The sequence below is a fragment of the Solenopsis invicta genome, chromosome 9 (genome assembly GCF_016802725.1).
Source record: "Solenopsis invicta isolate M01_SB chromosome 9, UNIL_Sinv_3.0, whole genome shotgun sequence".
Classification (NCBI taxonomy): Eukaryota; Metazoa; Arthropoda; class Insecta; order Hymenoptera; family Formicidae; genus Solenopsis; species Solenopsis invicta.
The window spans coordinates 8,039,678-8,053,127 of NC_052672.1; the positions used below are offsets into that span (position 1 = coordinate 8,039,678).

At 30.9% G+C, this 13,450-nt stretch overlaps 1 protein-coding gene across 6 annotated transcripts in view; it reads left to right on the plus strand.

The window, feature by feature from the left end:
* LOC105194038 (receptor-type tyrosine-protein phosphatase mu) overlaps positions 1-13,450 on the plus strand; it is a 34,289-nt gene that overhangs the window by 1,844 nt on the left and 18,995 nt on the right. For all 6 annotated transcript variants that reach the window (XM_039453462.1, XM_039453461.1, XM_026138173.2 and 3 more), the window contains 9 exons: positions 3,241-3,393; positions 3,508-3,800; positions 4,023-4,221; positions 4,334-4,375; positions 10,297-10,602; positions 10,767-10,907; positions 11,038-11,193; positions 11,267-11,431; positions 11,538-11,662. In XM_039453462.1, coding sequence (XP_039309396.1) covers positions 3,241-3,393; positions 3,508-3,800; positions 4,023-4,221; positions 4,334-4,375; positions 10,297-10,602; positions 10,767-10,907; positions 11,038-11,193; positions 11,267-11,431; positions 11,538-11,662 — 1,580 coding nt within the window. The remainder of the gene's footprint in view (positions 1-3,240; positions 3,394-3,507; positions 3,801-4,022; positions 4,222-4,333; positions 4,376-10,296; positions 10,603-10,766; positions 10,908-11,037; positions 11,194-11,266; positions 11,432-11,537; positions 11,663-13,450) is intronic.

Consider the following 13,450-nt stretch of genomic DNA (forward strand, 5'->3'; position numbering starts at 1 on the left):
TGAGTGTCCTATATGTGTGTTTATTTGAATATAAGAAAGTACAAGTACGTGAATGTTTGTATAAATTTTATTGCAAATAACTGTGTGTGTGCTTATATGAATAAATGTGTTCGCGGTAGTACAAATAGTTTATAAAAATATAATTGCCCGCTGAGGATTTTTTAATATTATAACTTGTAATTATGTTGCTTGTGATACGCGGTTTTGCACTTGTAGCCGGCGCCGGAGGTGGTTCTCTTTGTTTATATTCTTTTAGAGAATAAATTATTATTGACTTTGTGAATGGTAGTTGCCACGAAAATAGTTTTAAAATTCTTGCTTGGCTTCTGATTTTAACTGAAATGACATAAGAGAGGAAGGTAGAAATGGTTGCTTGCCAAATAATCTTAATGTAAATTTATCGTACTAAAAAAGAAATTAGGTGTCGTGTATAAAGTTTAATTTTTAAATGTGAGAAAATTTTATTTATTTGAGACTTCTGATGTGTGAAAGATTTTATATGTGAAATCTTTTATGGGGTTTCCTCGAAACCATTTCTAATTTTACTTGAGAGACAAAGAGAGAAAATAAAAAATTGTCTTTAATTAAAGAATAGGATTACAGCGAGTGTAAGAGGAAAATTATATTTTCCTCTTGAATATGGAGGCTCAGAGAGATTTTGCATTCTTGGGTCCCAAGTTGCGCTTGCTCCTGAAGGGTCTGGGAAAAATAATTTTTAGAAAAATAATTATGGATAAATAGAGGAAAATAAATTTCAGAAAAATAATTTGTAGTAAATTAAATTTTAAAAAGATTGATTTCAAAAGAATAAATTTGAAGAAAACTGTTTCAGAAAATACTCGAGAAAATAAAATTTCAAGAATAGTAATTTTATTTTAAAGAGATTTCGGCAGAGCCTCATAATTTTAGGAACAGAGTTAGCGCGCCCGTGATCTAACTAATGATCTGTATGGTGATTAGGTAATTCCTAGAGTAGCGATCATCACCTCACCGATCATCAAGTCAATCCGCGAAAATCTGAAGCTAGAGTTCCGAATTCGCCTGTATTTATATTGACAGCTTGTCGATAAGGTGTATCGCGGTACAAATTTCCCAATTTCTGTCAGTTTTTCATAATGAGTTAGGTCCTTTAACTGTTGCACCTTTCCGCGACCACGCTGCTCGCACCTTGGTTCGGGCTTACTGGAGCTTGAAGGCGCTCGCAGGGGTCGCGAGTCGTGGGGGAAACGCGTTTGATGTCTAAAATTGATTCCTTGTACTTAGCATTAATATAAAATGTAATTCTTATAAGATGTTTGACTTGATACCTATAGCATAATAAAGCTTTTCATATAGAATCGTCGTATTGCAAAAAAGTCACAGTTTTAATATTGCTTCTATCGAGGGGGTAATCATTCAGAAAAGAGATGTACATTGGACTACAAACTTCAATGGACTTTATCGGACTTTCGTCGAAATTCAATGGAATTAATTACGATTGCTAAGAGATCTTCCTAAAAAAAAACCATCAAAAATCCCTTTTTAACAACTAATTAACTAATTTTAACCGAAAATTTGTTATAAAAACCACAATTCCATGGTATGATATATAGAATTCATCAAATTATACCGGATTTCATCGGACTACGCTAAATTTCATCGGACTTCGAGAAATTCAACAGACTTCGGGGAATTCAAGAGTAGTTACCCCGTTGGTTATGATGTACTATTTTTAATTGTTTGAAATGGAGATAATCTTTCAATAATTTTAGCGACTTTAATTTTTAAGTTATTTTAATCCCAAATGCACAGTGCTATGGTAGCACGTGCTTGCAATTGTTTTGCAATTAATTCTATAGGTTTTAATCTTTCTATTTTTCCGAAATCTTTAAATTGTTTTCGTAGCTCTAATTTTTTAGATATTTTGATGCGGCATGCACCGTACGGTAGCGGTGTGTATGAGCAATGGTTTTGCAATTTAAAATTTATAAATTTATTGTTGCTTCTGTGCGAGAATTATTTTCATTTGTCTTGGAAAAATAGATTGAATCAACGCGCGTGAGTTGTTGCGCCCGAATATCTTCTAAAATAAATTTTTCTAAAATAAAAATGGAGTTTTCTAGCTACTTTTAAAATTCTTTTTCATTTGGCATTGAACAATTTTTTAATTCTAATATAAGTAGCTTTTCAAAGATAAATAATTTTCGACGTATAACGCATACGCAAACAGATAACAACGTTTTTGTATAAATACATTAACGTTTTATTAAGAATTCATTGGCAATCGTACAGTTTTAAAACTTTGACAGTTTTTACTAATTTTATTGTGTAAGCCATTTTTAATTTAAATCGGAATTAACTTTTACGTGTAACAGGCTTATTACCTGATTAATTTTTAATGAATTAAAAAAATTTATTTTATTGGTTAAGAATTAAATTTTCGGCCGGTTTTTGTCTATAAAAGGTGCGTTTTCACCCACTATGTGTCGCTTGTTTTGCATCTAGTAACAGTACAGAGATGCGTATTGCGCACTTGCTGTTCTAAGAGATGAGCTTTTTACGTATCAAAAACTTAAAAAATTTTTTTCTCGAAGAGCAAAATGCTTTAAAAAAATTTTTTTCTAAACCGTAGGATAAATATGTAATAACGATTTTTTGCAGATTTTTGATTTCTTCCATTCGATCTTTCAATTGTTTAGAAAATTGTTATAAAATTTACTATTACATAAACTAAACAAAGAATGATATCTCTTACAATTAGAGAACTACCGACGTGCAAAAAATTTCTGAGAGATTACTAATCCGCTTCACGTGAAATAGCTCTTATAAATTTACCAAAACTTTTTTCCTTTTTTACATGTGTATTAAACTTGCCATCAAACTTTTAAGTTGGTCCTCAGTTTTTATACTACGTCAGAGTAACCCAAGGCTTTTAAAGTTTTACTTTTTATTTATCGCACATTTTATTCATTGCAAAATATCTTTAGTACTACGACATTTTCGATTTTCTTAACGAAAAATTTTTTCATTTTAGTTTTTAAACAATTAATTTAACAATATTAATTAAAATTGTTGCTTTATAACTCGAAATCTAAGCAATAGAAAAAAACGCCGCATCAGAAATATTCAAGGGTGGGCAGGTAAAAACTTCTTTGAAATGTGGGCATTGAGTGTTGATATGTAATAAATATACTTAATCATAAATTATTTAATGTTTTATTACATTTATATGTAGCAATTTTTTTATTTTCAATATTTCAGGAGTTCATGAGTTAAATGAACTTAATAATAATGAGATAATTTGTAAGATGAATGCAAATGAAGTATGCTTGGAATCATGGACTAAACAAAACTGGAATTTTACAAATTCCTTATTAACACCTATGGGTCCAGTATTTGATCAACGATGGGAAGGTACAAGCTTCACAGGCAGAATATTTTGATATGTAGATATAGTATTTATTTAATGTTATAAACAAAATATACGTTTATAGTAATTACAAGAAAACATACATTATAAATTTTCAGGATTTGAACAGTATGAAAGTTATTACGAGACTGAGTTCTTTGAAGTTTTTAGAACTAACTTTAGTAACGAAGTAAAGCTTTCTTTTTCGGTTCGTACGTTCTATAACACGCAGATATTAATTTGCAACGGCAAGAATATTTATAGAGATTCTTGCTATTGGATTGTAATAAATGGTTGGAACAATACACAATCTGTCATTCAAAAATGTGTAACAGGAGTTCCCAAATTCAACAAATTCAAGGAATATTCTGAGAAAGATTCAAAATGTTATAATCCACTAGAATCACGTAAAGTAAATAAATGACATAATGCTTTTACTGTTTAAAACTAATTGTCACTTTAGTACGATGAAAAAATTTTGTTAAGCATATATATACCGCCTAAAAAAGACATTAAAAATGTAATATATATATATATATATATTAAATATTAAAAGTCAAAGTCCACAAATGTTGTTGGACGTTATTTATGTCTTCCACCCTTTGCATCTAAAATTATTTAATGATTAATACAGCACCCATTGTCTGAAAATGAATGGCGGACATTTGTCATTACATGGAATTTTGACATGGGCAAAATAATTCTTTATGATACTGATAAGATCATTTTGACATATACAGACGAGAAAAGGGATGAATTACGCTCACAATCAGACAATAATTATTACATGTTCATTAAAAACCGTGGCGAAATTTACTTTCGATTGCATATATGTGAGTACAAACAATTGGATAATAAATTCCTGTCAATTAAAAAATCATTTCACATTAAATATTAATAGAGTAACAAAAAAATAATCTTATTCAAGAATATTTGTGTGTTTAGATGATTTTTTGCATACGACTGTTGAGGGTGCAACTTTAACAAGTCCCGTGTATGATGTTGAAGCTAGCAGCGGATTCGCAGCAGCAGATTCGTCAAAGCAGGGATTCTCATTCAAAATAAAATACATAAGAAACTTTGACATATAAAGGCAAACTAGCAAGTAACTGCACAAAATACACTTATACGCTTCTAAATAGATCAGACTATCCAGAACAATTAACAAAAATGCGCAGGTCTACTAAATTGTTTAAATTATATAACGAGTTATTGCAGAAACAAGGGAAGGAAGCCTCGGTCGGGGCTGCAAATTTTTTTAGAACATCTTTATAGCCTTCTAAATCAATCCCGACTAATAAGAAAAATTAAAAAAAATGCGCACGCTTACGAAAAATTATTTAAACAATATAAAATTTATTGCAAAAAAAGGAAAACGAAGTCTCGGTCGGGGCTGCAAATTTTTTTAGAACATTATTGTAGGCTTCTAAATCAATCCCGACTAGCAAGAAAAATTAAAAAAAATGCGCACGCCTACGAAAAATTATTTAAACAATATAAAGTTTATTGCAAAAACAGGAAAACGAAGTCGCGATCGGGGCTGCAAATTTTTTTAGAACATTATTGTAGGCTTCTAAATAAATCCCGACTAGCAAGAAAAATTAAAAAAAATGCGCACGCCTACGAAAAATTATTTAAACAATATAAAGTTTATTGCAAAAACAGGAAAACGAAGTCGCGGTCGGGGCTGCAAATTTTTTTAGAACATTATTGTAGGCTTCTAAATAAATCCCGACTAGCAAGAAAAATTAAAAAAAATGCGCACGCCTACGAAAAATTATTTAAACAATATAAAGTTTATTGCAAAAACAGGAAAACGAAGTCGCGGTCGGGGCTGCAAATTTTTTTAGAACATCATTATAACCTTCTAAATCAATCCCGACTAGCAAGAAAAATTAAAAAAAATGCGCACGCCTACAAAAAATTATTTAAACAATATAAAGTTTATTGCAAAAACAGGAAAACGAAGTCGCGGTCGGGGCTGCAAATTTTTTTAGAACATTATTATAACCTTCTAAATCAATCCCGACTAGCAAGAAAAATTAAAAAAAATGCGCACGCCTACGAAAAATTAAACAATATAAAGTTTATTGCAAAAACAGGAAAACGAAGTCGCGGTCGGGGCTGCAAATTTTTTTAGAACATTATTGTAGGCTTCTAAATAAATCCCGACTAGCAAGAAAAATTAAAAAAAATGCGCACGCCTACGAAAAATTATTTAAACAATATAAAGTTTATTGCAAAAACAGGAAAACGAAGTCGCGGTCGGGGCTGCAAATTTTTTTAGAACATCATTATAACCTTCTAAATCAATCCCGACTAGCAAGAAAAATTAAAAAAAATGCGCACGCCTACAAAAAATTATTTAAACAATATAAAGTTTATTGCAAAAACAGGAAAACGAAGTCGCGGTCGGGGCTGCAAATTTTTTTAGAACATTATTATAACCTTCTAAATCAATCCAGACTAGCAAGAAAAATTAAAAAAAATGCGCACGCCTACGAAAAATTAAACAATATAAAGTTTATTGCAAAAACAGGAAAACGAAGTCGCGGTCGGGGCTGCAAATTTTTTTAGAACATTATTGTAGGCTTCTAAATAAATCCCGACTAGCAAGAAAAATTAAAAAAAATGCGCACGCCTACGAAAAATTATTTAAACAATATAAAGTTTATTGCAAAAACAGGAAAACGAAGTCGCGGTCGGGGCTGCAAATTTTTTTAGAACATTATTATAACCTTCTAAATAAATCCCGACTAGCAAGAAAAATTAAAAAAAATGCGCACGCCTACGAAAAATTATTTAAACAATATAAAGTTTATTGCAAAAACAGGAAAATGAAGTCGCGGTCGGGGCTGCAAATTTTTTTAGAACATTATTGTAGGCTTCTAAATAAATCCCGACTAGCAAGAAAAATTAAAAAAAATGCGCACGCCTACGAAAAATTATTTAAGCAATATAAAGTTTATTGCAAAAACAGGAAAACGAAGTCGTGGTCGGGACTGCAAATTTTTTTAGAACATTATTGTAGGCTTCTAAATCAATCCCGACTAGCAAGAAAAATTAAAAAAAATCCGCACGCCTACGAAAAATTATTTAAACAATATAAAGTTTATTGCAAAAACAGGAAAACGAAGTCGCGGTCGGGGCTGCAAATTTTTTTAGAACATCATTATAATCTTCTAAATAAATCTCGACTAGTAAGAAAAATTAAAAAAAATGCGCACGGCTAATAATTGTTTTAATTATATAACGAGTTATTGCAGAAACAAGGGCTTGGTCGGCGCTGGAAATTTATTAGCAATCATATTAAGGTTGCTTGCTTGCGCCGTATAGGAATATAATATTGTCATTATAGAAAAGAAATAGTATGATTTCCCAATTTTCTACTCGAATGTAAATTATAGATCAGAAATATAATTTGACTGCTAAACATACATATTGTTCTCTCTCTTTGCGCTACCCAAGACCAACCAACGAGGGGGTGGCGAGAATATGGTCTCTTTTATTGTTTCGTTTTTACTGTTTGTAAATGTTAAAACTTTTTGACTTTTTTATATTAAAATTTATTTGCGTTTTTGGTATTAGAATTTTTTTTCTTTTTTAGTTTTTGCAATAAATTTTATATTGTTTAAATAATTTTTCGTAGGCGTGCGCATTTTTTTTAATTTTTCTTGCTAGTCGAGATTGATTTAGAAGGTTATAATGATGTTCTAAAAAAATTTGCAGCCCCGACCGCGACTTCGTTTTCCTGTTTTTGCAATAAACTTTATATTGTTTAAATAATTTTTCGTAGGCGTGCGCATTTTTTTTAATTTTTCTTGCTAGTCGGGATTGATTTAGAAGGTTATAATGATGTTCTAAAAAAATTTGCAGCCCCGACCGCGACTTCGTTTTCCTGTTTTTGCAATAAACTTTATATTGTTTAAATAATTTTTTGTAGGCGTGCGCATTTTTTTTAATTTTTCTTGCTAGTCGGGATTGATTTAGAAGGTTATAATGATGTTCTAAAAAAATTTGCAGCCTCGACCGCGACTTTGTTTTCCTGTTTTTGCAATAAACTTTATATTGTTTAAATAATTTTTCGTAGGCGTGCGCATTTTTTTAATTTTTCTTGCTAGTCGGGATTGATTTAGAAGGTTATAATGATGTTCTAAAAAAATTTGCAGCCCCGACCGCGACTTCGTTTTCCTGTTTTTGCAATAAACTTTATATTGTTTAAATAATTTTTTGTAGGCGTGCGCATTTTTTTTAATTTTTCTTGCTAGTCGGGATTGATTTAGAAGGTTATAATGATGTTCTAAAAAAATTTGCAGCCTCGACCGCGACTTTGTTTTCCTGTTTTTGCAATAAACTTTATATTGTTTAAATAATTTTTCGTAGGCGTGCGCATTTTTTTTAATTTTTCTTGCTAGTCGGGATTGATTTAGAAGCCTACAATAATGTTCTAAAAAAATTTGCAGCCCCGACCGCGACTTCGTTTTCCTGTTTTTGCAATAAACTTTATATTGTTTAAATAATTTTTCGTAGGCGTGCGCATTTTTTTTAATTTTTCTTGCTAGTCGGGATTGATTTAGAAGGTTATAATAATGTTCTAAAAAAATTTGCAGCCCCGACCGCGACTTCGTTTTCCTGTTTTTGCAATAAACTTTATATTGTTTAAATAATTTTTCGTAGGCGTGCGCATTTTTTTTAATTTTTCTTGCTAGTCGGGATTGATTTAGAAGCCTACAATAATGTTCTAAAAAAATTTGCAGTCCCGACCGCGACTTCATTTTCCTGTTTTTGCAATAAACTTTATATTGTTTAAATAATTTTTCGTAGGCGTGCGCATTTTTTTTAATTTTTCTTGCTAGTCGGGATTTATTTAGAAGGTTATAATAATGTTCTAAAAAAATTTGCAGCCCCGACCGCGACTTCGTTTTCCTGTTTTTGCAATAAACTTTATATTGTTTAAATAATTTTTCGTAGGCGTGCGCATTTTTTTTAATTTTTCTTGCTAGTCGGGATTGATTTAGAAGCCTACAATAATGTTCTAAAAAAATTTGCAGCCCCGACCACGACTTCGTTTTCCTGTTTTTGCAATAAACTTTATATTGTTTAAATAATTTTTCGTAGGCGTGCGCATTTTTTTTAATTTTTCTTGCTAGTCGGGATTTATTTAGAAGCCTACAATAATGTTCTAAAAAAATTTGCAGCCCCGACCGCGACTTCGTTTTCCTGTTTTTGCAATAAACTTTATATTGTTTAATTTTTCGTAGGCGTGCGCATTTTTTTTAATTTTTCTTGCTAGTCGGGATTGATTTAGAAGGTTATAATAATGTTCTAAAAAAATTTGCAGCCCCGACCGCGACTTCGTTTTCCTGTTTTTGCAATAAACTTTATATTGTTTAAATAATTTTTCGTAGGCGTGCGCATTTTTTTTAATTTTTCTTGCTAGTCGGGATTGATTTAGAAGCCTACAATAATGTTCTAAAAAAATTTGCAGCCCCGACCACGACTTCGTTTTCCTGTTTTTGCAATAAACTTTATATTGTTTAAATAATTTTTCGTAGGCGTGCGCATTTTTTTTAATTTTTCTTGCTAGTCGGGATTTATTTAGAAGCCTACAATAATGTTCTAAAAAAATTTGCAGCCCCGACCGCGACTTCGTTTTCCTGTTTTTGCAATAAACTTTATATTGTTTAAATAATTTTCGTAGGCGTGCGCATTTTTTTTAATTTTTCTTGCTAGTCGGGATTGATTTAGAAGGTTATAATAATGTTCTAAAAAAATTTGCAGCCCCGACCGCGACTTCGTTTTCCTGTTTTTGCAATAAACTTTATATTGTTTAAATAATTTTTTGTAGGCGTGCGCATTTTTTTTAATTTTTCTTGCTAGTCGGGATTGATTTAGAAGGTTATAATGATGTTCTAAAAAAATTTGCAGCCCCGACCGCGACTTCGTTTTCCTGTTTTTGCAATAAACTTTATATTGTTTAAATAATTTTTTGTAGGCGTGCGCATTTTTTTTAATTTTTCTTGCTAGTCGGGATTGATTTAGAAGGTTATAATGATGTTCTAAAAAAATTTGCAGCCCCGACCGCGACTTCGTTTTCCTGTTTTTGCAATAAACTTTATATTGTTTAAATAATTTTTCGTAGGCGTGCGCATTTTTTTTAATTTTTCTTGCTAGTCGGGATTGATTTAGAAGCCTACAATAATGTTCTAAAAAAATTTGCAGCCCCGACCGCGACTTCGTTTTCCTGTTTTTGCAATAAACTTTATATTGTTTAAATAATTTTTCGTAGGCGTGCGCATTTTTTTAATTTTTCTTGCTAGTCGGGATTTATTTAGAAGCCTACAGTAATGTTCTAAAAAAATTTGCAGCCCCGACCGCGACTTCGTTTTCCTATTTTTGCAATAAACTTTATATTGTTTAATTTTTCGTAGGCGTGCGCATTTTTTTTAATTTTTCTTGCTAGTCGGGATTGATTTAGAAGCCTACAATAATGTTCTAAAAAAATTTGCAGCCCCGACCGAGACTTCGTTTTCCTGTTTTTGCAATAAATTTTATATTGTTTAAATAATTTTTCGTAAGCGTGCGCATTTTTTTTAATTTTTCTTACTAGTCGGGATTGATTTAGAAGGCTATAAAGATGTTCTAAAAAAATTTGCAGCCCCGACCGAGGCTTCCTTCCCTTGTTTCTGCAATAACTCGTTATATAATTTAAACAATTTAGTAGACCTGCGCATTTTTGTTAATTGTTCTGGATAGTCTGATCTATTTAGAAGCGTATAAGTGTATTTTGTGCAGTTACTTGCTAGTTTGCCTTTATATGTCAAAGTTTCTTATGTATTTTATTTTGAATGAGAATCCCTGCTTTGACGAATCTGCTGCTGCGAATCCGCTGCTAGCTTCAACATCATGTCCCGTGTTTCAAGTTAATAATGAAGCAATATGTGTACAATTATTAGTTGGTCTTTGCGTCGAATGCGATGCAGATATAGTGTTGCGTGATTCCTCAAATGATGAAAGATTGGCAACAATAGTAGTAAAAGGCTCATCGAAAGCCGTGGTTCATGGTTTACCTATGTGGCAATCTGTCATTATCAAGAGAAATTTGATCAATTATAGTAATTATAGTATAATCATTCAATTAATTCCTAAACTTAATAATCGTAACTTCAATCCGTTGTGGGCAATAGCAAATGTTCGCCAGTGTCCTCAAAATGGTACAAATCTTGCAGTTTCTAAATATCTTATTATGTTCAAAATTTTCTTAATAAAAATGATAAATGACGTATTTAAAACATGCATCCAATAATTATAAAAATTTTCCGGTAAATTAATTTTTTAATATGTTTAATTACATGTATATTGATGTTATTATTTTTAGAAACTATCAGGAAAAATGTTATAACTTTCGAAAATTATTACGACCTTTACCATCATATAAATATGACATGTCAAAAATTATTTTATAATGAATATGCTGTTGTGAGTCCTATGTCAAGCGACAAATCAGATGTAAATCTTGGTAATTACGGATAATTGTTACTTACAATACGTAATCAGTTTATAATATCGCATATTTATTCAGTAAGTTATTTGAATAGTTAGAAAAATAGAGCTGAAAGTTATTTTGAAATCGAATATAATTTTCCCAGATGAACCAAACTGTCCTCTAGGAAATATTGGGCCAAAGTGCTCAATCTCCTGTGAGCATGATCTGCATACTACATTTAATTGCGGTGGAACTAAAATTTGTTACGAAGATGGTTGTACATGTGTGGCAGGTTTTTCAGGAAAATTGTGTTGGGACTGTAATTTCTAATGCCAATTACAATGTACTTATTTACAAAATGTTCACATGTAACTAATAAATTGAATTTTTAGCTTGTAATTCAAATACATACGGTTATAATTGCATAAAAACATGTGGCTCATGTCTTTATAACGAAACATTATCTCGCAATCAGTGTGATACAAGAACTGGGAATTGCCATAACGGATGTAATAATACTAATACAGAATTTTACATTCCACCTTTATGTCAAACAAGTAACGATCTTTTATGTGATTCATTACTGAAGCTGCTTTTATATTGTATTTTCTAAATATCTATCATTGATTAAACACAAAAACTAATATGTCGATTATTTTACAGGCGTAGAAAAGCCAAATGCACCTACGAATATCTCAATAAGTGAAACGACAATTTGGGCCATTGTTCCTATAACATGGAAAGGCGAATACGAAGAAATATCGATTCTTTATTCTTTTGTCATTCAAGTAAATCATACTCATACTCACACACACACCTTTAAAATATTATCTTTTATTATTATTTAAAGTTATATATAACAAAAATTATTATATAATTATTTATTTAAATTCAAAATTAGCTAAGCATAGGAAAGTTAAGAAATATCAAAAAACGAAATTGATTAAAGTGTAAGATAAAAAATAATTTGTGAATTTAGGGCTGACAAAAACGTCAAATTTAAGATTAGCAAGCCTGTGCTACAGCGATTCCTATATTTGTATTCATAAAGTTGCGTTTAGCAAAAAAGCAACTTACAACTATTGTAAAATTCATCAATATGATTGCTTTTTGCCTTTAGTTCCAACCAGATCTAAATGTATAAATTGATAATATTAAAGAATTTTACAACAATTACGAAGCTGCTTATACTGCTCATCGCAACCATAGTCTTTCCTTGAGAAATAAGGATTTCTTCTCGCTATACAGGTTCGAATTGTGCCGAAGAGTTATCGAAAAAAGGTCGATAGTCTTTATATAGAGCCACATGAGCCGGTATGAGCTTAACAACAATCGGTTATTTGCAGGTCGGCGAAAAGCACAAATGAGAATCGGATATGATTAGCCACAAAAACTTGGAAAAATTCCATACTTTTTAGATAAAGTTCGTGTCAATGTTAGAAACCAATATTTTTTGGTAAAAACTAATCTTTCATTTATGAAAAAAATGATAAAATACTAAATCGACATTTTTAAAATATCTTTTGTTTGTATTAATTTTTTTACTTTTCAGTTTTACTACATTACTGGGAATACAGTATTGGGAATACATTTTTTTAAAATAATGACATATTTTTTGTTGCTCATTGATTTAATTAATTTTAATTTTAATAATACATATTATTGAACAGATCTAATACAAAGCTAAGGCCGAAAATATCTCTCTGGCTGTTTTGTCTCGCGTATAATACGGTGAAATGTAATACGCAAAATAAAATTAGACAAGAACAAGAAATACTCATTTCTGTAGGATAAACTGTACATATTGAATATAGAAATATTAGTCCTATACAATAATTTTTACCCTCTCTATTTTATTTAATCTCCTCCTTCCTTCAAATAGAGGATCTTTTAATATTAATACTACATGTTCTGATTTAATGAATGTATTTGAGTCCAATGAATATGCAGCAGACACAGTTTACATAAGGAAATTATAAAAATTATCATTCAGTACTAAGAATCGCTGTTACTAATGTTACGTCCGAGGGACTCCACGATTTCTCTTTTCGCCGAATATAACAAATATTCCTCATCTTATCATAAGGAAAATACGACAACGTGAAAGAATTATTCTTGAGAATTCCGAGAAATGTAACTCTCAAATGTACAACCAAAATGATAACATGAAAATACAAAAAGAAACTGTATTGACAGAATCAGGAATAAATTTGGATCTAAAGAAATTATCTAAGCAAGGCACCAATCTAACCAATCAAATCTCTATTCCACCCACTCGATCAACTCTACGCCCTTTTTCAAATCCTATAAAATCTTCAACTTTCAAATACTCGATACACTTATATAATTACGACTCTCTCCTCAAAGTTCTGACACGAAACTGTGCGCAAACACTTAAATTTGCTTTTATTCTGAAAGTAGTTAGAATCTGTGCGTGAGAAATTTTATCTAATCGAGTAATAACACACTTAGAAACAAATGAGTGACTAATTCTTTTCTTTTCCTTTCTTCTTTAATTTATCATTCAAGTAACTAAGAATCGGACCCTAAGGAGTAATCACGGTAGTTTACATACC